The sequence below is a fragment of the Natator depressus genome, chromosome 9, assembly GCF_965152275.1.
Source record: "Natator depressus isolate rNatDep1 chromosome 9, rNatDep2.hap1, whole genome shotgun sequence".
Taxonomy (NCBI): domain Eukaryota; kingdom Metazoa; phylum Chordata; order Testudines; family Cheloniidae; genus Natator; species Natator depressus.
The window spans coordinates 96659146-96685800 of record NC_134242.1 but is presented as its reverse complement, the minus strand read 5'-3'; the positions used below and the strand labels follow the sequence as shown (position 1 = coordinate 96685800).

At 44.2% G+C, this 26655-nt stretch overlaps 2 protein-coding genes across 11 annotated transcripts in view; one reads left to right on the top strand and one right to left on the bottom strand.

The window, feature by feature from the left end:
• The window catches only part of FHL1 (four and a half LIM domains 1), a 65909-nt gene extending 50062 nt beyond the window's left edge, over positions 1-15847 (top strand). For all 3 annotated transcript variants that reach the window (XM_074962723.1, XM_074962724.1, XM_074962722.1), the window contains exons 2-6: positions 8178-8359; positions 9894-10071; positions 11655-11824; positions 12463-12649; positions 15273-15847. In XM_074962723.1, coding sequence (XP_074818824.1) covers positions 8204-8359; positions 9894-10071; positions 11655-11824; positions 12463-12649; positions 15273-15427 — 846 coding nt within the window. In that variant the 5' untranslated portion in view covers positions 8178-8203 and the 3' untranslated portion in view covers positions 15428-15847. The remainder of the gene's footprint in view (positions 1-8177; positions 8360-9893; positions 10072-11654; positions 11825-12462; positions 12650-15272) is intronic.
• A 3896-nt stretch (positions 15848-19743) lies between these two features.
• The window catches only part of MAP7D3 (MAP7 domain containing 3), a 63380-nt gene continuing 56468 nt past the window's right edge, over positions 19744-26655 (bottom strand). For 2 of the 8 annotated variants that reach the window (XM_074962715.1, XM_074962716.1), the window contains 6 exons: positions 25901-26005; positions 25534-25587; positions 25077-25164; positions 24319-24532; positions 22501-22796; positions 19831-20149 (listed from right to left, as the gene is read on the bottom strand). In XM_074962715.1, the coding sequence (XP_074818816.1) occupies positions 20142-20149; positions 22501-22796; positions 24319-24532; positions 25077-25164; positions 25534-25587; positions 25901-26005 (765 nt within the window). In that variant the 3' untranslated portion in view covers positions 19831-20141. Of the gene's footprint in view, positions 20150-22500; positions 22797-24318; positions 24533-25076; positions 25165-25533; positions 25588-25900; positions 26006-26655 lie in introns of all 8 variants that reach the window. The other 6 variants (XM_074962717.1, XM_074962713.1, XM_074962714.1 and 3 more) reach the window with 6 other exon arrangements.

Sequence of the window (26655 nt, the reverse complement as noted above, 5' to 3'; positions counted from 1 at the left end):
TGTTCGGCTGACAAAGCTGTACATATTTGGCCATTGTCCACATAGTTCCCATATTTCTCATCAGTTTGCATGTTTCAGAAATGATACACATGTGGCTCTTGGCTCAGTTCCAGGATGTGCATGGGCTCGATGCTGCATTGTCAACAAGAAAGCGTTGTCCCTCTGACCTTGGCAAGGCAGTGTTTCCAGACAGGAAAACTGGCCTGGGTCCCAAAAGAAATCTGTTCGCCCAGCTGCTTGGGCTTTATTTTATTAAAATGGAAAGAGAACAGAGACGGTGGACGCTGTCTTCTAATCTCTGCCACTGACTCACTGTGCCACGCCCATCTCTCGCTGGGCGCCCGCTCACCTCCCCTCTCTCTCTCACAGGAGGGGCTGTCTGATGGGAATACGTGGAGCGCGCACCTGGGTCATGTGTGTTCTAGATTGGTCAGTGGGGTTGCGCAGGTGTGACTGGGAGCAGCATGTTACCCAAAGCTGGAGGAGCCCAGAAACCAAACAGGAGACAAAAAGGAGGTTTCTTCCTCTTGAAAACCGAGGCAGCACCAGTGGGTGCGAGTCCCCCCTCCTTTCCCCTTCCATGTTAATAACATCAGAAGAAACTGAATCCAGGGTGACCCGATGGTCACCTACACAAACGTCCGGCTCATGGCAAGTCACTGAGCCCAAGCAGGGAGCATCAGGTGAGGATGAAGGAAACAACAGGTTCACCTCCACAGAGCCCCTCCGGAGCTTGGCAGCCAACTCCTTTCAACTCTGCTTTGTCTCCTTTGGTGAGGAAAGTAATTTTTGCTGCCCATTGGTTCATAGTTAATGAGACACAACAGAGGGGGGAGGGGTAGCTCAGTGGTTTGAGCATTGGCCTGCTAAACCCAGGGTTGTGAGTTCAATCCTTGTAGGGGGCCATTTAGGGATCTGGGGCAAAAATTGGGGATTGGTCCTGCTTTGAGTAGGGGGTTGGACTAGATGACCTCCTGAGGTCCCTTCCAACCCTGATATTCTATGATTCTATGAAACCAACCTGCTGGTGTTAACTTGATGTTGATGGCTAGGGCCTGCACCTGCTCCCACTGAAACCAAAGGCAATGCCCCCATTGACCTCAGTAGACCAGGATTCAGGCCCTTAGCTTGTAATTTCTGATAGTGCTATTAGTGGAAACTTACCAGTTGCTTGGGACTGGCGAGTGGCTAAAGAGAAAGGAGCAGAAAACAAGTCCTCTAGCTGTCAAAGCACTGTCGTCTGCTGCCATCAGAGCACTTCAGAAATAAATAGCCAGGGTCAAAGGGACTCCTGCTGCCTGATTGCCATGGAAACCCCACAGCCTTGAAGGCTTGCACCAATCTGAGAAGTTTGCCTACCTCTTCTGCACCTACCTAGCCCTGTGGGCCCAGTCTGTGACCCAGAATAGGAGCAAAGAAGCCATAAGGGAAGCCGAGTCTGTCCCAGTTCCTGCACATGGCATTGAATTTCATGAGACAAAGGGTTAAGGCAGGCTGGGCAACCAAAAACATCAATCAAAAGCCCAATCGCTGTTTTTCAAAGGGTAACTCAGGCTAAGAAGGTCTGACACTACACTGCAGGAATAGAAGGCTGCAGAGCTCACCACAGTAATAGCAGCCAATGCATTTGCCTGGCACTGTTGCCGTTTCTTTGAATTTATGCACATTATGAAAAGGAGTACTTGTGGCACCTTAGAGACTAACCAATTTATTTGAGCATGAGCTTTCGTGAGCTACAGCTCACGCTCACGAAAGCTCATGCTCAAATAAATTGGTTAGTCTCTAAGGTGCCACAAGTACTCCTTTTCTTTTTGCGAATACAGACTAACACGGCTGTTACTCTGAAACCTATGCACATTATGTAACCCTATCCTACTGGAATTGGTTCAGTAGATGATCTGTGGCAGAATTGGCACTGGGAGCGCGAATGTAAACTTCTAGTATCGGGTGCCTTTTTCTTCAAAGAGGTAATTTCAGAGTATGGTAAATTAGCAGGATCAAAGCTTGAATCTCTTAAGGGTTACTAGGGTGCCCATCACCATCCTATGTAAGGGCTTCCTGGGCAAAGGAGAGCTGCATAGTGGGGTCCCTAAGGGTCTGTCTACACTGCATATGGGAGCCAGCCTCCCAGCCCAGGTTCAGGGACGTGTGCTAGCAGAGGTCATGCTAGTGTGCTGTAGATGTTGCCTTGACATTGTGGCTTGGGCTGAGCTCGGGCTGTCAAGCCCCCCACCCAGACCTGAGAGCCCAAGCTCCAACCCAAGCCATAGCATCTGCTGAGCGATTTTTAGTGTGCGAGTGTGAGTCCTGCTAGCACCAGTCTGAGGACCCGGCCTGGGAGGCTTGCTCCTAGCTGCAGTGTAGACATTCTCTAATGGACTTCATGGAGTCTCTCTTCCCTGGTAAGAACTTAGGAACACCCAGGCTGGATCAGACCTGGGGGCCATCTAATCCAGTCTCCTGTCTCCAGCAGGGCCCAAGTGCTCAGAGGAAGCCTCTGCCTCCCAGGTTAGGGCTCAGTTTAGGTCTTTAATTTAGGCTCTGACCAATGTCAGGGCATATTTACAAGGAGGCGCCACTTGGGTTATACATCCATCATTTCCCTTTTCCCTCTGCTGTCTTTCTGAGGGATGGTGGGAGGGCTTTCTCAAAGAAGGGGATGTCGCCACATGCCCTAAACCTGCTCAGATTCTGAATCAGTCCAACTTCCTCTGTCCTCCCACCACCAAGAACACTGTGTCTGGCCCGCACGTGTCTCCTGGGACCTTTGAAAGAGGCACTGTCCCCATGGGCACGGATGGTGCTGCAGTGACGGATGTCCTGGCTGTGATGCCTGAGAAAGTGCCTTGACCTGACAACACAAACAGGATGGGAACCACCACCAGAGGGGTTGCAGTACAAGTGTAATATGCTCCTGGTGGCTTTTCCCATGGAGGAGGCAAGCAGCCACATTTTGCACTAGCTGGAGCCTGGGTGTTGCATCCACATTCAGCTCCCAGGTGCCGTGAGCCCTGGACGTGATGAACATATGCCCCGCAGTGGCCAGGTTCTTGCCTGGCAGGAAGGGGCAGTTTCCGAGGAAGCTGGAGATGGAAGACCATTTGTGCACCGTTTACACTACCTAGCCTTCACGGTTTAGGGCTCAGTCCTGCAGATGCTCAGCACCGTAGCCCTGATCCAGCAGAGCCCTTGCCTTAACCTCGGGTGTAGCATGTGCCAGAACGCTTTGCTGAATCGTGGCCAGAGTGAGCAGCACGCTGCAGGATCAAGTCCCCAGCCAAGAACTGAGCAGGCCCCCAAGGCTTTGCACCACAAGGGCGATGAGTGGCAGCTGCCTTTGATGGAAGCGGGGGAGGAAATGATGCCGCGTCCCAGCTCGTTCTTTGAAGTGTTCCCTCTTGCAGCTAGATCACAGGGGGCTTGTTTGGGTTTCATTTGAGCCGCGTGATCTTCACCCAGAGGCTGGGCTCTGGCAGGCGTCACGACATCCTTGTGATGGTCGGTGGCAACTGTGGAAGGGCGAGATAGAGCTGGGTGTAGCTGGCACATTGTTGGCAGTGGAGCCCAGGCAGCTGGCTGTCTGTGTGGACTGGTGGATAGTAGAGTGGGAATAAGACAGGTCCCTTGAGACTCAGCAGAAGGCGCCTTTCTTTGGGGGAAAGGCACAGAAACCCATTGCCCTTTGCTGGGCTGTGTTGCAGAGGGATGATGCTCCCTCTTCTGCCCCAGTGAGGGTGTTGATCTCTATATTATATAGAGGTCCGAACTGAGGTCAGGGCCCCATTGTCCTAGGCACCGTATAAACAAATAGCAAGTCCCTACCCCAAAGAGCTTCCGGTCTAAACAGACAAATGACGGGAGGGGACACAGGCACAGAGAGGTGAAGTGACTTGCTTGATATCGCACAGCAAATCATTGTCAGAGCCAGGCACAGAACACAGGTCTCCTGAGCACCAGCCCGGTGCCCTGTCCATTGGTCCATGCCAGAAGTACCACGACTGTGTGGAACTCTGCAGCAAGCTCAAGCAGTGTGAGCAGCCCATGCCTCCATCCATTGCCCAGAGAAGGGCGTTGCTTAGTCCCGCTAGGGCCGGCCCCAGGCTGTGCATGTTTGCAGACATCCCTGTTCCACGGGGGAGCGAGGCTGCCGCAGTGGCAGGTTAGAGACAGGTGTTTTGCGGAGAGGTTCTTTGCCCCCGTGGCTGCTGCTCTTCGAGAAGAGGCGGGCTGCTGGAGTTTGGAAGGTTTGTTTCTCTGACAGAGGCGCTGACAGCTGTTCTTCACTAGCTGTCATCACCCACAAGGGGCACAGCTCTGTTTGGCCGGTGATGGCTAGAACGTCCCTTGTGCACGCGCTCAGGTACTGGTACGGCCCCCACTTCCATACTGTCTAAGCACTTCACAGCCTTTGGTCTGTTTGTCCTGTGAGGTGGGGCAGTGCTGTCCCTCCCGTGGTACAGATGGGGAACCAAAGCACAGCGAGACGGGAACTTCCCCGAGGGCAAGCAGGGAAGCTGTGGTTGAGCTGGGCATTGCACCAGAGTCCCAGGCTAGTGACCTAGCCCCTGGGCCACCCTTACCCCCAAAGGGCTTCTGGAGCCCCATCCCGAGTAATGTGGCTGAACTCTGCGGCGGGGGGGTTAGTGCCAAGTGCTTGGGTGCAGCGTTTTTCTCTCTCTCTGAGTATTTCCCCCCTGTGACATGCTCTTCATGGCCCCTGGAAAGCCAGCCTGTGGGGAGCTGAAGAGGCAGAGAGAACAGACTTCGGTCAACAGCAAAAACAGGAAGCAAGTATCATTTACCATGTCGAATCTAATTCTGTTTCCTTGCTGTCCCCTGCTTTAGGGCTATCAAGAGCCAATAATTGAATTTCCTCTTGGCGTTTTCTGTTGACAGGACTCAGCCTCATCTCTCTGTCCAGCTATTGCCAAGGAGGAAAATTCTTGTTTACTTTCATTACAGTAAACTGAAAAATGCACTGAGTGTAACTGAGGGAAGCAGTCCGTCAGGATAAATTAGCAAAGACCGTTTTACATCCGCACGGCCAGAAGACCAATTGTTTTGGGAGGAATTTTCACATACACCCCTGCTGACCCTGGACACATGACTACAGGGAATTGTGTCTCAGTGCAGATGCTTATATGCCATGGTGACAGGAACCTTCCCTGGCTCCTATCTGTGGATAAGTATAGGGAACGGGAACAGAAGTTGTCCTTGGGGTACTGAGCAGGGACCCTGCCAGGCAGGGTTGGATGTCCATGGCGGGCGATCCCTGACTTCCAGCTAAGGTGCAGCTCAGCTGGCAAACATTACTTCCGGTGGAAAAGTCTACAGAGTTATGAGAGCATCACATCTGCCTCCTGAAAGGTTGGGGCCAGGTTCAAAATGTAAGCTAGCAGCCAGATTTCTATTGCTGGACCCCTGAAAAGACAGAGAGGAAGCAGTCACATGTTAGCAGAGCCATGTTGGCAGGAAGTTTCCTTTAATTTAGAGCAATTTCTCTCTCATTTTTTCTTCATGTTAAACCTAAGACCAATGCAGGGTGCAGTTGGAAACATACTCAGGTACCCAGCACAGAAGTCCCTGACAGCACAGATGCAGGCCGTAATCATATGAAAGCGTCAAATTCTCTGTTTTGCTTGGATTTTGATTAGCTAGAGGGAGGTCCCTCTATGTCACCTTCCATCCAAGGGTGCTTTGCAACCAGAAATTAATTCAGCCGGTAAGGTGATTAAGTCTAATTACCCCATCTTGAGATGAAACTATACTTGCTCATGCGAAAAAAAAAAAAATCTACTCGCCCTCCTTTTATCATGATGATAAGGGAAAAACTGATGTTGGACTCATCAAAGAATTGCTTTCCCTGAGAAATGGCGTGCGGAGACTTTTACCAGTCTGTATTAATCTCATTTTACAGATGGACAAACTGAGGTGTAGCGACACAAAGGTTTCCATTTGTGTCTGGACTCAGGCCTGGCTGCTGTCCCCATTTGTGGGCCCAAGTTTTGTGCTCTTGTATTATTGATGCAAGTGCAAATATTGATGCTGTCTCTGCATTGCAATTACAGGATTTCCAGTCTCTGTACATGCACCCCTTGCTCAAGTCCTCATTGAAATAATGACAGAGCCAGGAATTAACTCAGCTCTCCTGACGCCCGCTCCTGTGTCTTAATGCCAGGCCATCCTACCTCTCACACATCCCATCCAACTCTTGGAGGGTGATCTAAAATGTAGGAGGGGGCTGATCAAAGTGTTTTTTTCGCTCACTTTTCATTGTTAAATTGTGAAGAACTCCTTTAATTCTTAAATTACCAGGTACAATCTGTAGGACTCAATATGTGTAAATTCAGGTTACTGTGAGTGACGTACTCTTGTGTGCAAGGACTGCTGGGCAGGCAAAGCTGGCACTGACCTTTCTTTTATTGGCTTAAACTTAGTCCAGCCCCTGCCCCCCCCCTCGCCCCCCCAAAGCTCAAATATAAATCTGAAGTTTAAACACAGTTTGGGGATTCTGCTGCCACTGACAAAAATTCAAATTTTGGAGCAGATGCAAACACTGGCAGATTAGCCACAGGGTAGTGCACAGGGGCCCTGGCCAACTGGGGGTGGGGGGAGGCCTGGTTTCTGCTGCTGGGCCGGTGCGGGCCGAGGAAGCCCCCATACCCCCTGACCCCGTCCCCGGCAGAAGCCGGGGGATGGGGAAGCCCCCGCAGAGCACCCCTCCCCCCGACCCTGGTGCCCTGCAAATGTGCGGGGGTTGCAGGGGCAGCCCCAGCACCCGGACCCCTGCTGTGTCCTAGGACTGGAGGAGCTCTCACTCCCTGCTGCAACCTGGGGCTGTGATGCAGGGACAGAGCGTTTCCAGTCGTGGGGGCCGCAGTGGGTGGGCGGAGTGTAGAAAGGCGCAAACGGGTTGTGGGGTGGGCAGAATGGGGGAGAACCCTGCATAGAACAGGGACCAGGCCCTGGTGAAGAGGCAGAAAAGGGTGGAGCTGTGGGTGGGGGCCACAGGTGGCAGGGGCGGAACGGGGGGGGGGAACCGCAGGTGGAAGGAGCCCCCACTTGCTCTGGCCCAGTGCCCCAGGAAATCTTAATCCGCCCCATGTGCAAGCCCATCATTAACAATACGGGGGCTCAGTAGCTCCTTGACACAGTAGGGCACACTGGCCTGCTTGTGACGGTATCACGCCTCTCATAGGCATGGTATGAGCTGCCCTCTGGTGGCAACAGAGGGTAAGTGTGCCAATGTGCCCTCAAGAACACTGTAGCTGTGATAGGACTAAAGATTGCCCTGAGGTGAGGTGTGGGTGTGTGAAAGAGACAGATGTTCCGGGGGCTCAAGACCTTACCATGACTGCATAAATACACGTGCACACACCCACACGCCATCACCAGGGAGGCCATTGATGTCATGGCTGTGGCCCAAAGGGCCAGGCAAGGGAAAAGCAGTGAAGAGCTAGAGGCACCTGGGAGTATGCAATGTCCTGCCGCTGTGAAGGGCGTGTGCAGCCTTTGCAGCAATCATTGCTGTTTGTTAGAAACCCTGTTTAGAACATAACGAACATTTTCTTTTACATACGACGTCTGTGGCTGACTGTGCGCGCTGCGTTACTGCTGGCTGCGCGGCTCACAGAAGCATTTGCTCGTGATGATGGGTGCGTAAGAAATATTTGGGTGTGGTTTAAGTAACTGTTGAGTATAAGGCACTAGGCACTGTGCAATCCTGACGGCCCATTGCCTGTAAAACGGTGAGGAGGGCAGTTGTGGGAAGAGGCTGAGAGCCAGGCACGAGGACCTGCCATGCTTGCCATGAGCCAGCTGCTTGGCGATGCCCAACCATGAACCACTGCTGATTGAAGACGCTCCCAAAATATGGGTAGACCTGGCTATTTTGTGCTGTCTAGGTCACTGTTCATTCAGAGCAGCTGGCCCCCGACATGTACAGCTCTGCCCCACCTGCCATAAAAATGCCCTTGAAGAACTTTGCTTGTGGTGAAATTGCTGTCATATCACATTTAGCCTTGCTGGCATGCGTGCCCCTGGCACCACAAGCCCTGCTGTCACATGAGGGGTTGTCACGTAGAGGCGGGCAGCCAAAGTCCAGCACTATGGCAGGAGCGTCAGCCGTGTGTTGGAATGGCTCTTTGAGTACAATTTACCCTCCTGTCCCCCTGCAGGGCCCAGCAGTTACACCGTGGGCACCATGTCGGAGCGCTTTGATTGCCACTACTGCCGCGACCCGCTGCACGGGAAGAAGTACGTGCAGAAGGAGGGCCGCCACTGCTGTGTGAAGTGCTTTGAAAAATTCTGTGCCAACACCTGCATCGAGTGCAAGAAGCCCATTGGCGCTGACTCCAAGGTACAATGGGCTGCTGCCCACATGATCCCTATGGCAGTACATTCGCAAAGTAGTGGCCAGTGGCTTCCCACTGGATTGTGGTATGAGGCGGTCACTGTCCTGGGGACAGCTGGTAGGCAGTTTGATTGCCCCCCTTTGACTTCTTTTCACTCTTTCTGACCTTTTAAAATAAAGTGGGGGTGGGGGGTTGGCAGCCCAGGCGTGGAAGGGGGTCAGTGCTGTTGGCAGGAGGAACGGGGCTGGCGGTGCAGACATCACGGTGTGGCGCAGGAATGCCGTCAGAGGATTAGTACTAGAGTGATGGAAGGTACTTGGAGAACAATACCTGGGAGGCTGTTTCCAGTGCAAGGGGTGATTTGAAATGAAGGGACCAGCCTGGGAGTGGGCAAAGGGCACAGCATGGGGAGGAGGGAGGCGAGTTGGTGGAGCAGGCTTGTTACATCCTTTTGGACAGAGTGGGGAAGAGAGGCTAGGTACAAGGCATGTAACGTGAGTGGACCTGGAGAAAGAGGCTCAGGCTTCTGGAGGGACAGCGTAGGTGGCGATAGATGACCAAGGGCTAGAAGATCTGTTAACATCAGGCTGAAAGTCCATTCCCCACACACAGCTTTCAGCTGTAGTTTCCTGAAACTTTTATTTGAAAAGCTGTTATGGGCCATGTGTTCAGCTTGTGTCAATCAGCTCTGGCCTTCTGCTGCCATTTGGGGAAGCTTTCTGGGAACTCCAAGGTTCTAGTAAGATGGGCATGGGCTAAATGTAACTGTTTCGTCGGCAAGTGTGTGCGGTGAAAAAGGGCAAAACGGCACAGCAGACACTTTCCCCGTATTTAGCCCCGGCAAAATGTCACCATTTGCCCAACAACAACTGTTTCTGGGGTTTGCACAGAATAACCTTGTGTTAGCAAGGAAGCTGAGCAGCCCACATTCCTTTTTAAGGCAGCACCAGTAAATCAAATGCTTTTTTGTGATTTAGGCCTCATTTAGAATTTTACTGGGAGTGGAAGTCCAGCTCCCTTCCGACTGCATTCTGACTGCAGGGAGCCTGGCGACGGCAAAGGCCCAAGGAACCCGAGACCACGCACTCTCAATGGGGTGTATATTGCACTGGGTTTGAAACACCTTCCCTCACTGGAACCTAGCTTCAAAGTGTGCCAGGCCCAAGTCAGTGCTTCAGAGAGAAATAGATTAAGTACCGTGCAGTCTACCCTCTGTGGACCTTTCAAATGAGATCTTAAAAACCAAGTGCCTATATATTATGATTGCCATTAAAGAATCCAATATTATCCTGGTGTCCATGACCAATATTTCCTGTTCTTCCACTGATGTGCTGTTTGGTGGCTGTTTGGCTGCTGTCCTCCACCCGAGCTGGCTGCATTGAGTCCTGCTAGACACGTGTGTGTCTTGGTAGATAAAGCGGGAACATATTTGGAGAGAAAAGGTGCTACAGTATTGTGAAATCTTGTCATTTGTGCTTTCGGAGATGCGGGGGGTTATGGCACTGTACAACGATGCATTTTTGTTCTTGTTGTTCCTAGGAGCTGCATTTCAAAAACCGTTACTGGCACGATAACTGCTTCCGCTGTTTTAAGTGCTACACGTCTCTGGTTAACGAGCCCTTCATGCTAAAGGAAAACAATAAAGTTTGGTGCAGCAGCTGTAGTGCCACTGAGGGTGCAAACAAATGCAAAGGCTGCTTCAAAGCTATTGTTGCAGGTACGGCTGCTGGTTACCCAGCTCGGTGGATAGTCCAAATCTAGGGTAAACAGATGTCCTGATCTTTGTAGGGACAGTCCTGATCGTTGGGACTTTGTCTTATACGGGCACCTATTACCCCCACCTCCTATCCCAATTTTGACACTTGTTAGCTGGTTCCCTTATCTAACTCTGACTGCTGACTTGGGGTCCTAGCCAGCACAAACTACCAGGGTCTTGCCAAACCATGGTAGTCAGCAGCTAATGGCCGTGCACCAGGCTGACCTGCTCAGGAAGATGGACCTGCTCCTGAAAACTTCTAGAACCATGCCGTGGCCTAACCCCACAGCAGCCGCGTAGCCAGGTGGAGGGAACAGGGGAGCGATATAAAAAGTGCCACCGGGTGAGTAAAAGCGCCCCAGCGGGCGGTGCCTTTTTTTCGGATCGCTCCCCCTGTCCCCCCCAGCTACGCCACTGCCCCACAGTCAGGAGCTAGGCAAGCCAGTGCTCAAGGGGCAGGGTGACTGGCACTTGCCTAGCTAGTTCCAGCTTTACACGGTCTCATTAAAAATAAGCCCTTGCCTTTTTCTGTCTGTGATTTAGCCTTGTGCTTATACTGTACCCTCGCACTTGGTTTTTAACCCTGGTCCTTGAAAAACAAAAACAGCTCCCTGGAGGAGAGCACGAGAGCCAGGATTTTGGCACACGCTCAGCTTCCATTTAGGCAGCAGAACCAGAGCCCACAGTTTCAAGAGCTCAGCCTGGTCGATGCCGAACTTTGCTGGCCATGTGTGTCCCAATCCGCATTGTGGCGGCCCGCCCCCGCCGCTTCCTGCACCTCCCATTGGCTGGGAACAGCAAACTGTGGCCACTGGGAGCCGTGCCTGCGGACAGTCAATGTAAACAAAATGTCCCACGGCCCGCCAGCGGATTACCCTGATGGGCCACGTGACGAAAGTTGCCAACCCCTGCTTTAAAGCATGGTTCTGCATCCCTGCCCATCCTGGCTAATAGCCACTGATGGATCTATCCTCCATGAGTTTATCTAGTTCTTTTTTTGAACACTGTTATAGTTTTGGCTTTCACATCCTCTGGCATTGTGTGAAGAAATATTTCCCTTTGTTTTAAACCTGCTGCCTATTAATTTCATTTGGTGACCCCTAGTTCTTGTGTTATGAATAAATACCACTTCCTTATTTACTTCCTCCACACCAGTCATGATTTTATAGACCTTTACTGTATTGCCCCTTAGTCATCTCTTGTCCAAGCTGAAAAGTCCCAGTCTTATTAATCTCCCCTCATATGCAAGCTGTTCCATGCCCCTAATAATTTTTGTTCTCCTTTGGTGAACCTTTTCCAATTCCAATGTATCTTTTTTGAGATGGGGCAACCACATCTGCAGGCAGTATTCAAGATGTGGGCATACCATGGATATGTATAGAGGCAATATGATATTTTCTGTCTTATCTATTCCTTTCCTAATGATTCCCAACATTCTGTTAGCTGCGTGAGTGTTCATGCAGCAATGGCCCTGAAAGCATTAATAGTGACCCGTGTGGGCTGCACAAATTCCTGTACCAGCAACCTGTTGCTTTCTGTTGCAGGAGACCAAAATGTTGAATACAAGAAGTCATTCTGGCACAAGGAATGCTTCACCTGCAGCCAGTGCAAGCAAGTGATAGGAACAGGCAGCTTCTTCCCCAAAGGAGAGGATATCTACTGTGTCTCTTGCCATGAACATAAGTTTGCCAAGCTGTGTGTTAAGTGCAAGAATGTAAGTCACCATGCAGTTCTTGGGTTGGGAAGGGGCCCTTTGTCTATGGGAGCATTGAGTTGAGCAGAGGAGCAGAAGAACAAGCTGGACTAATCTTAACCTTTTTTTTAAATTGAGAAAATCATCAGATTGAGCAAAGATTTCACTGTAGTTGTCATAGTTTTTCCAGACACCAGTATTTAACCAAAGGAATTTGGGCTTAGTCTCTTTACTCCTTCATCAAAAGGAAAGCTTCCCTGCATAACGAAGTAAAGTAAAGCAAACAACATCCTCACTTCCACTGCTAAAAAGCTGACAGCTGTTGCTTGCTGATAATACTGGAATCATTAGTGCAAAGCTGGTACTGTAAACAACCAATGCTGCACAATATCTGTAACACTAATGGCTGAGAAATTTTCCTGAAAGTTCCTCGCCGATCAGAGTTCAGCACAGAGAAACTCAGCCAGCTTTGTGCTGGTGTCTTTTAGGCAAAAACCTCTCAAAAGAAGGGAAATCCTTCTGTCGCTGTTTGAAGACGGGAACCCAAACCCACACGAGACCTAACCATAGCAAGCTCCTTCACCCCAGTTATCTTACCTGTAAGGATTTGCAGTGATGGTTACAGCATAACGCTTCCCTTATGTTCATTTCTGCCCTAGGCCATCACTTCTGGAGGACTCACTTACCAGGAGCAGCCTTGGCATTCAGAGTGCTTCATCTGTACTGGCTGCTCAAAGCAGATTGGTGGGAAACACTTCACTGCTGTGGAGGATCAGTTCTACTGTGTTGAGTGCTACAAGACAAAAGTTGCCAAGAAGTGTGCTGGCTGCAAGAACCCCATTACAGGTAAGTTGGTCAATTAGTGCATACTGAGACTCAGCAAAGGCAGCGTTGTTTTATCCAGCCCTTCCTCCCTCTTACGGATTTGTCCTAGCACTTTCTCACCCCTTCACTCTGACCACCCCCAGAGCAGTCTCCTGAAGAATAGGCTTAAAATAGACAGAAGGAGGTGGCCTTCATTTGGGCTAAAAGTGGTGTAATAAATTATAGTAAGAAAACAGAAGGCAGGTACGTGGATACAGTTTGGTTTCTTGCTGATGTTCTACATCACACACATTGTAACACCTGTTTTAAGTAACAACTAGTGACCTACACCTGCAGAACTGGAACATGATGCTAGTTTGCTTCCTTCTGCCTAATTGGATATAGGAATGAAGTGGAAAGCAGGGGATGATTTCCATTAACTCCAAAAACCCTCACAGAAACATTGTATAGACATGATTCTAAAACCCATTCATGATTCTAAGACATGAATGGCTTTTGGAGCATTCTTACAGCAGGCATAGGATTTGCTAGTTCATAGATCTAAAAAAATCCATAGAAAGGAATAGAACTTAGTAGAAAATAACTATTTCCCTAAAGCCACCACCTTATCCTCCAAATCCCTCTTCAGCTCCCCTCTCCCACAGGGCATGTACAAAACCGCAGCCTGAGAATGGCAACCCAGGGAGCAAGCCATGTACATTTTTAGCCAGGCAGTAGCTATGATCCCATCCTGTTATGGTTTTACCATCTCCCTCACTGCACCTGCTTGTTTGCCTTATCCACTTGCAAACTCTGGGGCAGGGAATGTCTTGAATACATTGTACAGCACCTAGCGTGATGGAGGCCTTAAGACTTGTTCATAAGCAGGACATAAGTCAGAGTATTAGAACTGTGTAAATTAAGCTGCAATTCTATTGTCTGAGCTCCCAGCAGCCTCAGTTAGCAGTATAATTGAAGCCTGAGTTTGGGAAGGTGTGTTAAATACTAAGTCAGCTGAGGGGGATCACAGTTAAGGTCTCCAAATTCCTTAAGTTTAAATTAAGCAAGGGGCAGTATGTATGCACATTACTCCTGGGGGAATTCTGCATCACTGTGCACGTCATTGCACTTGCACAGATTTCTTTGCTTCCCCGCAGAAAAATGACTTCTGACAGGGAAATCGCAAGAGCAGTCATGTGCCCACTCACTGGCAGTAAAGGGAGGTTGGTTTGAGCACCCAGAGCAGCCGGTAGAAATGTAAATTACCAGCGGGGGCAGGGCTGGGCAGTCATGCATGCAAGACAGACACTCTGTCCCTCTTGCTTGCTAGCGTGGCACGCTTGGCGTGGAGGGGCAGGGCTTTGGGGTGTTTCTGAAGACATATTTGGCGTGGAGGGGCAGGGCTTTGGGGTGTTTCTGAAGACATAGGTATGGGGCAGGCTCTGTTCCCTCAGGCAGAGCAAAGCGTAGCAGCCTGCCTGTTTAGTGAATTCCCCCAGACATATAAAACAGTTGTAAAAATGTTAAGGCTCCTTTACATTGCCAGAGTGGTGTAAAGGAGCCTTATTGTAAAAGGACAGTGTGGCCTTATAAATGCTTATTGGTGCTTTAGTGATTAGAACTGGTCTAAATTTTTGGACTGAAAAAATTTCCTATGAAAATGTTCTCCATGAACTATTTGCTACTGACCTTTTTGGAGATGGTCAGTAGCCACTATAAACTGTGAGTTTAAGACCCCAGCCATCACTTGCTTTTCAGTTGCCTATAATGTAACACTGAGCATATGGCTACATATATTTGTTGACTAATAACTAGAAGTAGAGGGTCAATACTAGCTACATTACTATTAGACAAAGGGGGTTTGGTGATTTCCTCCAGTGCTCCCCACTCCCATTCTCTATCCATTATATTATAGTTTAAATAAATTACCAAAATAATTGAAACGAGCTTGATTATATTACATTTTGACAAAAAATATGCAGAATTTAAAAATGTGTGTAGAATTTTTATTTTTTTGTGAAGAATTCCTGCAGGAGTAGCACACGTATTAAAAGCTGTTTTACAGGGAGATTGAAAAGAGCTGGAGGAAGGCTGGGTTTAGAGGGCAGGACCCACAGAAGAAAAGGCTTTTCACTGCAGGATTGGCAAAACTGTGGACAGGAGACAGGACTAAGCCACTTAGGGTCTGATTCTGATCTTGCTTCAAGGGCATTCCTAGGAGGCTCTAAGTGGTCTGGGAAACCCCTCTGGGAGAAAATGATTTTTTTTTTTTTTTTTTTAGTTTTGAAACAAACCAGGTTTAAAAATGGAAGTTGTCAAGACAATGTGGGCAGAGAGGTGCTGCTGAAACTTAAAGGGGCCTGATTGCACCAAAAGAGCTGCATTCCAACTGCTGGGGTTTTCACCAGTCCTTTACCAGCAGAGTTTGAAATGGTTTGTGTGGTAGACAGAGCAGAGCAGAGCAGGGCATCTGGGACCAAGTTCAGCTCTTGATAGGTCTGGCGGATTTTATACAGGTGCGGGAACATTGTTCTTTCTAGGAAAGCAACCAACTACTCTATCCTTTCTATAAGCCAATAGACATTAACAAAGAACAAGTTACTTTCTGTTGAAAGGAATGTTATTAATTACCTTCTGTAATAACTCCTTCTATCTTTCTAAATAGGATTTGGAAAAGGATCCACTGTGGTCAGCCATGAAGGCCAATCCTGGCATGATTATTGTTTCAAGTGTACCAAGTGTTCCCGTCCTTTGGCTAACAGGCGCTTTGTCTATCATAATGAGAAAATTTACTGCGCTGACTGTCCCCATAGACTGTAAGGAGCAGCCTGAGCCTTTGCTGTAAAATGGATTGGAGCCTTGCTCTTGTATCTGAGCTGCTTCAGAAGGGTCTACTAAAGGAGCTTGCACATTAAACCCTATCTTCTTCCATTTTACAGAATGGTTCAGACCTCCTGCCCCAGCATATTTCAGCTTGTTTGACTTTAGATTTTAAGGTTCTGCAGTAACAAAACTTACTCAACTGCAAAACTAACTTTGCTTTCATGACAATTAACACAGAAGCTTGAGGTGCCAGAATTTTAGGTCCTTAAATATCACCTCTTCTGCATGATGATTAGCACAAAGTAAAACAAACACTGATTTTGTAACTTAAGTTGAAGTTTGACACTTAATGAAGTGGTTTTTGACAAGGAACATACAAATCTTTGCACCCACTGAAACCCCCCCAAAAAAACCCATCGGTAAGAAGATGCAAAGACCACACCCAGGATCATAGATATGGTGCTTCGCAATTATACATTCATGAGTACTTTATATACAGACATGCAGTTAGTAGCAACTAAACATTAATGCCTTTGCTTATACTACCATATAAAGCAAGTTACAGCAAGTATATGGTATGGCTTTGTTTATGTTTTGCTACTGTGGTTTAGCTAGGGAAAATGCTAAAACAGATTTATGGCAATTTTAACTTAAGGTTTAATCCTGATTTTAAATTGGCTTGTCAGAGGGTTTTGCTTACCAGCTTTTTTACTTTAATTATGCTGTCTACACCTGGTTTACTAATTCACCACCTTCATGAAGTTATTCTTTGAAGCATAACATACAAAGAATGTATATGCATTTTAAAAACATTGTAGGATAGCTCTCCTACCATGACAACACATTATTTTAAGATCTAATAAAAATTGGATTAATGCTTGTTTGGATTCATGAAGTCTGGACGATTGTGTCTCTTCACTAGTTTCTGTAGGAAACAAATATCAAGGTGTGTCAAAGTCACTAAGACCCTCCCCCTTTACACTGCACAAGTGTACTTGTTTTGAGGACCCCTCCTTCCCCCATTGCAGTTAACACTGAGTGCCAACCCCTACACTGCCAAGAGCATATTTAAATGTGCCTGTGGCCAACATACTGTATAGTTATGGGAAAATTAACCTAAAATTGGTGTCTGTTCCTCTGAAATCCCTCTTCCAGATGTAATCTATTTTAAAATATAACAGCGCAGCCTGAGCAACATTAAGCCATCTCAACTCCCTGAGTGCCCCTTGTGATTCAGGGCAGGGACAGGGGGATAGAAGGAGGTCATACAACACACACAAGGTTTTGAGGATGACCGCTATAGTGGGGACATGGGAGGCAGCTGAGCAGTACCTCAGACACACAGGGATGGGGTATGACGATTCCCTGCTCTGCTAGAGTCCAAAAGGATACTTTGTTATTCTCTATGCTCTTCTACAGGACCTTATTCAAAGCTCAAACCATTGCCTTTATTGAGCAGCATAATCAATGTTAGCAAAGGCAAGGTATTAAACCAGAGCACAATTACAGTTTCTTCAGACCTCCAAAAACATGGAAATTAGAGAGCCGTTCTATGGCACCTTTGATCTTTGAACAAAATGAAAGACCTATGGCCCTGAAATACTCAATTTCTTGAAACTTTTTTCAATTTCACAGCAGCGATAATGCTCACTGAACTTTGTCTTTCATAGAGTAAACCTCAGAATTTACCAGATTAATTTGGAGGCCAGAATTTAACAGTCTAATAAAAAGAAAATATAAGCTGTGTTGTACTACAAAGTGACTCTAAACAATATTAAAGATTGGTTTTTGTGAGAGGATTTATATTTGGAGAAAGGAAAGAGTGTCAAGTTTAACAGTAACAAGGTACTAACTTATCTTCTCCAAATCCTGTCCTTTGGCACTTCATTAAAAGGAAATAATTTATCCTCTTGGTAATTAAACTGGTGTTAATTTGTAACATGCCACTAATGATCAATGGACCTCAAAAACAATGAGGAGTCCTTGTTGCATCTTAGAGACTAACATTTATTTGGGCATAAGCTTTCGTGGGCTAGAACCTACTTCATCACTAGTAATAGTTTAGGGCAAGGGAGTTGCTGATAATCACTTACCTATGAGATTTCTAGTCTGTCAATGTTGGTTTCTACTTAAAATGGCAGAAAAACTTAATTGCAGGACTATCCCTTTGTATATTTTAATTCTACATTGCGTAAGAATAGCTCCAGCCACCAGTACTGGAAGTCACAAGAACCATGAAATATTCAGTTCCAATAACTGCTTTTCCCTATTGATTCATGTGAAAAAACACGCTTGAGCCGAGTGCATTAACAGGAAGCATGTGAAAGTATAATTAGCATTAGGGCCTCACATCTTCCAATCCTCTTACAAACTAAAAATTCTTATAGACTGTTGAAGAAACTACAATGCTAATTGAAACAGTCCCTTTTGCAAGTTCTTTGCTTCTTCCTTCTGGCAGTGGTCCCCAAACTTTACCTGGCAACCCCTTCACCTCCACCCACCCCCGGAGACAGGGCCAGGAGCAGGGGATCGAGGCTGGGACCACAGCTACAGGAGGGACCGGGAGCAGAGCCGAGGCCAGGCCCAGGAGTGGAGCTGGGTGGTGCTCCCTCCCCGGCCCCTATGGGGGCTGGCCTAGGCCCCAGCCTTATCCCACCCCACACACTTTCGGGACCTCTGCCTTATGGAGTAGATACCAACTATAACTAATATACTAAAAAGGTATCAGGATTAGAAGTGTATTTTAGATCAGGGAGTATAACAAGATGAGGACTGTGGATTTGATGCAATACAAAAGACATTTAACAAACTGAGGCTACTCGAACCACTATGTACATACAGCGCCTAAATCCACCAGAAACAGCTACTTGGAAAAGCAAGATGTATTGTCCAGTAATGCTCCCAGCAGTCATGGCTTTCCTGTACTGAGTATAAAGTGCTGCAAAAAAGGAAGTCAGAACGTAACTCACTGGCTTCAGTGAACTTATTTTCTTCTTTAAGAATCAATAGTTTTGTACATGTGCTTTTACAGCACTTAGCCCAAGAGGCCCACTAAGACTACCACAATACAAATACGTCTAACCATTCAAATTTTATTTTAATAGCAAAAATTAGTTTATGGAGTCTATTGTATATTAGAGTGGTTGTTTTGGTCAACATTTGACTGCATCTCCAGGCAAAGCAGCTGGGGAAACGTTTTGAGAGCTCTAGTAACCTAATGTTCAGTACTGCAAAAACCAACACACTGTTCAACTGCAAAGTTTATTTAACAGCGCACACATATTTACAAACAGCTGTAACAGAGCATTCAACAAATAACATCTGCACAGAAAAAAATATCAGCATCTTGTTTGTTAGAATGATTGTCTCTGCCAGAAACAGCTATTATACAAAAATACATTTTTTTCTTTTTACCTAAGGCACTGCTCTAAGTCTAAAACAGTTCTACTATAATTGGAATAGCAACGGGTTGAGAAAGTAGGAAGAATGAGGGTTTCCTGTTTTAACTGTGATGTCGAGAAAGGAACACATTTAGTTCCAGCAAGAACATTTGCATTTTAACACTGAAAACACAGCTGCCATTCAGATGATTAATTGGTACTGAAGTGTCAGCTAAGATTTAAGCAGGGTTTGAGAAAGCAATTCTTTAAAGAAATCATTATCCCGTATCTCTTACAAAGGCATAAGAACGGGACTGCACTCACACTTTTTGTAGCAGCCATTTGTAAAAGACAGTTAATCTCTTCATGCTGTAGAAAGCAAGTGCCAATGCAGCCTTTAGGAAGGGGAATACACGTGCTATTTGCAGTCACTGTTATAAAGCTAGCGCAGGAACATGTAGAATAATTAACATGAACAAAAAACAGGACTTGAATGGCCTAATACTGCTATGTACACAACATAATACTTACATGAGTGTAGATAAACTTAAATATGTAATTCAAATGAAAACATTTTAAAAAGCATGACAAATGTTAAACTGCACTATAACAAACACGTTTAGGTACTCAACATTTCCGCAGTATATTAGTGCATATATACTCGTGTATATTGTAAAATTTTAGGACATTCCAGTAACATTAAAATGTATTAATGATTGTACAGTTCTGTATTTTGAAGCTACTAATATTTTCATATTAGAAATAATCCAAAACAGTTTAACCCAGTGTTGGATCAAAGAGATAACTGACCAATTTAGCTTTTCTTAAATATCCTATTAGTATCACCAACTGTACAGAGATGTTACATGGAAAATAAAATAAATGGGATTTGGTTTTTATATGCACAGAATGCATAATTTTTATTTTAAATTTGCAAACTGCCACTTCAGAAACATGCAAAAATATTTGTCAGTGGCCAGCTGGTAAATTTCCAATGGCACACGGGGATGGTACATCAGACTAATATGAAAATAAAAGGACCCGGAGACAGGTTAGTGGAGATTTTGTAAAAGGAGAACAAGTGATATTTAACAAGGAAAGCCTGTCAAACAGTCCACTAAACAAATGGAAAAGGAACAACAGCAAGGAAGTCTCCCTGAAAGTTTTCAAGGTGCAAATTTAGAAGTTTATTATCCCTTCCCTGCTGGTCTTTTTTGCAAGCTTGAAGACAGGTAAAGGTTAACAAGCAGCTTTTCAAAACAAGGCCTTCGGTACTTGATAAAACACTGGATTACTGAAGTGCAATCAGGTTATTTCCAGGACTCTAGTGTTCACAGTTCTGTCCAAAGAGCAAAGAAGAGGTGGTTAATGTTCTCATGCTGTGCAGTATGGACTGTATACAAGTACATCTGCTATCTGTGTCAGGGGCCACGTCTAACATAACCAGCAGCAGATCTGCAGCTTACCTATTTCATTAACTGTCAGAACAGTGGTTTCTGTCTCGGGACAACAGCTGGTTAGTCCACACTTGCACATGCATAATCAAATATAACAAATGCAGTAAATTTTTCCTGATATAAGTGTGTAAATATATTAGTTTGTAAAATTATGTACATACCTGCTACATCACACTACCTCAAAACATATCTAGCTGAACAAGGCCCAAAGCCCAGCCTAGAGACCATGGTTTCTCTAATTAAATACACTCGTCTTCTGCTTAACTGCATTAGTTATTAGCAGGCTCAAAATACTGTCATTCTATTTAGATTAACTTTCAAAATGCAGTAAGAATCTGGGGTGAACATTTCAAACCTCACTGGTGTTTATGGAAGGAGGTGTGAAAGCATCCAAACCTGAAGTCCTCCAAGTACCCACAGAAGCAATATAGCACTGGCACTGTGTACCTAGCTACTGTATCTGAACTCCAATCTGGAGGGACCACAGCAGGAGCAAGCCCTTCGCTCCATTTCCATGGCCCAGTCACAATCTTTGGCCTCTCACCTAAGTGGTAACAAGGGTGCATACTGCAATGGAATATATGTGACAAGTACATGAAACACACAAACATGGACATCTATCCTCTGGAAACTGGACAGAGAAGACAGCTGTCAGGAGTTTGGAAATGTTAAATGCTCTAATTTTGGTGTGTCATGTCTGAAGAGATGACTCGGGTGGTGTAACCATTCCATTTCCACTAAATAGCTTTTCCATTTAGGACACCTGTCCACATGAGTCCTTGTCAAGTGGGTGGAGATCTCTTGTTATGAGCATGTTTTTGAACTGGTGTGTTGGAGATCCTAACTTCCAATGAAAAAAAAAGAAAAAGAAGAAGAAAAAAAAAGTCCAGTCCTATACCAGCTAGTTTCACTCAAATCTCTGACCCACCACCCTAATGATCAGTCATGGACATGGATAACTACAAATGATTTGATAAGGCAACAACTTTTGGAGGATTCCCACTATTAGACTGGTAATTCTTCTCTCCTCCACACTTCACACTCAGGCCTATCAGCTTGAGGTCTGTAGACTCGTTTGCTTTTTATAAACCTGTTTGTGCAATTCAGATTTTATTTCCATAACCTCAGAAGTTTTGCTTGGGATGCAACACAGGTTTGATATACTGTTTTCTGCATTACAGATCTCTAACAAACAGCTTTTAAAAATTAATGTATTCTGTACTGAGTTTACCAGAAAGAAATCACAGTTCCTTTCCAGCGAAGTGTAACACAGTTAACACTTCCTCCCTACTGCTTATTGTCTAGTGTTTAGAGGGGAGGACTGGTAGTCAGGACTCTTGGGTTCTTTTCCCACCTCTATCACTAATTCACAGTGTGGCCACGGACAAGTCTCAACTTCTGTCGACTCATCTGTAAAATCAGCACATCTACCTCAGAGGTGTATGAGGCTATTCCTAAATGAAATGCATCAAGTGCACAATATTAATTAAATAATCATTTGCTCTAGAAACAAACATCTATTATTCATTTTATCCCCATATTAATGGAACGTCTTTCATTCAGCACTAGCACTAAGAGTATGCCTGTTGTCATGTCTAGTCAAGCTCACACAACATGAAGAATTAATATTTTACAGTAAAAAAAAACAAAAAAAAAAAACAGGTGTTGCAGAACAATCTTCCTCTTGACAAGTGCCGAGTAACTAAAAGCCCTACAGACTTTGAAGTGGTAATTTTAAGACTCAAAACATCTCAGCCCCAGCAAAGTGCAAGAATATACTTAAGTGGAAGGGCTTAAGTCAGAGAGGTCTAGCTCATGAAGGGTTTTAATAGTAACCAGCAGCACTTTAAAAATTAACATTTTAAAAAAATCACAGTAACCATGTAAGAGATTTAAGAACAACAAAAAATAAAAAAAATTAAAAAAAGTTTTAGTCCTAGGGAGAGGTACAGAAGCTTCATTGTGATTGAGCTGTTCTTTTGGAAGAGCTCTCAGCGGGTGTGTTATCTAGCTGTAATAGTTAAGTCCCTTCAAAAGTCATCAACTAGTTACTCCTCTGACAAAAGGAAAATAATAAGCACAACAGTAAGAGCCTGTTGCTAGTTTAGAGAATATGAGAGATTCTCAAAAAGAAAGAAAGAAAAAAAGAAAGCACAAATATACAGTAAATATTTAACAAAGCTACCTTAATTTAGTGGGAGCAGGCGGTAGAAGGGAAGTCAGCATACATTACCTGATGCAGTCTCTATAGGTTTGGTCAAGGAATTCACCATGCCATCATCCTCAAATGCTAATTTCGGACTAGAGGGAACTGTAGCAGCATCATTCAAGTTTTCATTACAGTTATCAGCAGTGATGCTGTCTGAACTCAGTTTGGTTGACTTGGAATGTACTCCAAGATCAATAATTTCTTCAAAAGTCCATGCATTAGATTTTCCATTGAGATTCTGTATAAGTCCAATCGTATGATCAGTTTCATTAACGTGCAATATTTCTGAATTCTGGATAACCATTTCTTTTGCTGAAGGACTGGAGAAAGAACAAAACACATTTGTTAAGAGTGCTGGACACCTGACCCTTATTTACCAACAGAAAAGGGGGTCAGCCAATTAAAAACCCCTATATTCTCCTCAATGAATATTTTTCGGGATAAACTGCCCTGCCTGCCATGCGATTGTTATAGGAGTCAGATCAGAAGGAACAACTGCAGCAACATCCAGTCAGTCACTTCTGCACCAATAACCATCAGATAAGAGCACAACTCCACAGAATTGGTATAAAAAGAAAGTCACAGGATCCATGTCCCTGCTTTAATAGTCTGTGTTTCTGCTTTGTTTTCAGATTCATTTTTGATAAACACATGCATTTACTGATTCACAAACTACTCTGTAAAAGTGTTATATTCAAACCATCAGTTTCAATTAATTTTTGAAGAAGTATGAAACATTTACACTTTATATTCCGTCACTAGACACATGTGACAAGAACACAAATTTTTTAATTTAATATCAGAGAATTTTCAGTGCAAATTCTAAAGCATCATTAGGATTTGGACAAGCAAACAGAATTGCCCATGAATCTAGAGATTTTTCCAAGGACTGGATGGAAATTCTCTCTCTGAAAATGAGAAATGTATTATTAAAAACTAATACTAAAATTCCCACCAAGTGAGGTTTTTAACATTGTTTTAGCTAAGTTGAAGGTGTCTTAGAGAATCCTGTAGATACTCTCCTTTCTCTCTACTCTCTTGTTTGGAGATTTAGTAACAAACTGTCATCCAGCCCCAAGGAAAACTGTTCAGGTTGTTGCCTTTGTTTACAAGTAAGTTAGACATGTTTCTGTTTGTTTTGCAACATCTCAGTCCACTTACCACCACCACCACTGTTATTGACATGGCATTATCAAAAACAAGCAGCTTATGTATTAAATAGCAAACTGACAGTTTGATCATGTAATACACTTGAGGCAGTGGGCACTGCTTCATAATAGAAAGTTTTAAACTGATATTTTTCTTTATCAAGATACCAATGCTTTACCAAGATACCAATGCTTTCCTTCAGAATTTACCAAGTAAATTCTGAAGCAAACTAACAAAATCTCTGGATTTAGTTTCTGTACATTAAATCAACTGATCAGATGTGGGCCTGTTCAATTTCACACCAGATTTACACTGAGGTATATCTCCACTGACTTCACTACTGTTACTCCAGACTCACGTTAGATTGAGAGGAATCACGATCAGCTCCAAAATACAACAATGTATAATTATACAAGAAGGAATAATAATTTATATTTTATTTTATAATTTGATGTTACATTGTTTTATATATTTAAAGTGGCATATATCATTTTAAAAATACTAACTTGAAGTTTTACCTAGAGTAAATCAGGTGTTTCCTGACAACTACAACAAACCTCGACAGTCTCAAACTAAATTTTTGGCAACCTATGATCAGTACTAAACAAACTATATGAAGTGTATTTAAAGATTTCTTGTGTAAATTACAATCAGATGCAACCTTTACATTAGGACACCATCACACAGGCTCACCTATAACCCTTTAGCTGCGTAACATGCAAAGACCTTTCATTAGTCTCCTTCTGATAAATGTCTTGCTCATCTCCATTCATAAGTACTTCATCAGCCTCCATTTTTGACATATCTTGCATTGAAGATTCCGTAGAAGTCAAACCACATGCAAACTCAGAACTACATTGTGTCTGCACCTTGATTTCTTGAGACAGATCAACACCATTTATCTTTTCTGAAAGACAGAGAGCTGCAATATATTAGGGTTGCGATTCCAAATTAACACCACACCAATAAATGCCTAACTGGTCTCTCCCCTAGCTGGAATGTTCTGAACATACAGTCTCATAAAACGAACATCTCTAATGGGAAATTGGCTATAATGATATTGAACAACAACATGTATTTTTACAGTGCCAAAACAAATCTAAAACATTATTATTGTACAGTCAGTCATTCTCAAATCATACATTTTTAGTTAACAATTTTGCCTGTCTTCCACACTATGGAATAAATAATCTATTCTCATTTTTATACAGACTGCTTCCATGGCAATTGTGGAAATGGTGTACTTAAATCATCATACATCAGCATGAAAATTAACTTACAGTAAATATTGCCAATTGCTGAAAATCGAGTAAGGCCTTTCAGAGGATAAGTGAAGAAACAAAATTATTTGTTTATTAGGGAGTCCAGATCCCATTGAGACAATGACTACCCCACTTTAGAATATAAGCGATTTTAACCATTTTGGACCTCATTTACCAAACACTGTTTACCTGGTTGATATGTTTTTTCAAGGCCCAACTCTCCCTCTTCTTCTGCATCCTCTTCCTCTTCCCCCTCATTAGCAGACTTCTCTTCATTCTGTAACAGAAATCTGTATTACTGCTAACTTAAACTGTTCTAAGTAACACAACAACACACAATATTTATCGCGAACCATTCACATATTATCACACAGGCCATGATTCAATACATTTTAAAGGATATACATCCAGCTTTCATGCTGCAGAGACCCTCAGGAGTATTTAAGAATTGCCTTGAGTATACTGAGAGTTACTATCGGTCATTGCACAGGATCCTTGTGCTATGACTGGAAGCCATTTCATTTCAGTCGAACAGAACATAAAGATGCTTGTTATTCTTCTGAAAGTGAAGCATTTAATGGAAAGGTTCTGAAAGTAAAACATGAGAACTCCTTGAATCTATATAATGTCACAAACAAACAAGTACCTTGGCTTCATTCTGATCTGACTTCCGAGTTCTTTTCATTATTTCTTCAATTCTCTGTTAAAGCAAACAACAGTGAATTTGTCACAACATGGAAAAGGCTGAACTTTGATCATTTGGCTTCTTTTATCAACTTTTGTATTTAAAGAATTTAAAAATTATTTACTCTATTTACCATTATAAATCTTCATTTTTTAGAATAGAAACCAAAATATACCTTTAAAAATGCAATTTGATTTATTCACAAACATATGACTGTTCCCAGCGCAGAGGGTTTGTTTAACTTTATTCACCAAATTGCTTTAACGTAAGAGTCTCAACACTCTCTGTTAAAGGCTCACTTAAAGGCTTGAAAGTAAGAACTATGCACCTTTTTCCTTTCAAGTCTCTCCTGCATATTTTGCTGCATAATTCTCTCTCGCTCCTGCCTTTGTCTTTCAGCTTCTTCTTGGGCTTTTGCTTCAGCTTCCTCTCTCTAAAATTAAGGCAGAGAATATGGAATGCAATACATAATTCAATTTTAAGGTGTCAAAAGAGCTATTTTATCATTAGTTATTTTGTAGATGTGAGAAATGGTTCATACCACCACTTAAGCATCCGGTGTGCAGTACATGTAAATACCTATTATCCTAATCCTGAAAATCTGAATTACAGATTTGCCACCTGATTCTGAAATTCACATAAAAAATATTTAGTTAAATGATTATCCAAGTTCTTTAGATGTCCCCAGAGCTATCTGAATAGTTAAACCTGTACTTTAGAATGAAGGTCCATTTAAGGAAGATACTTTAGAAACCATGAGGAAAGCAGTTAAATTGCAAATACAGCAACATTAATTTAAAACCTTTGCAGTCAGATATTTGTATTTAAGATAACTGGCAATGAATATCTTAGTGTTCCCACTATAACGGAATCTGTTGTTCACTATGATTGCAAGCCTTGATGGGGAGATAAGAGCATTCTTAACACTAGCTTATTTATATAACAATTGTTCAGAACAGTAAAGTATGATAGAGACTGAGAATGAAAAGTTTATACGACAGTTATAAAGACAATATATACCAGAGATACAAATGGCTGTTAGAAATTCATCATACATTGAACAAGGTTCATATAGCCTGAAAA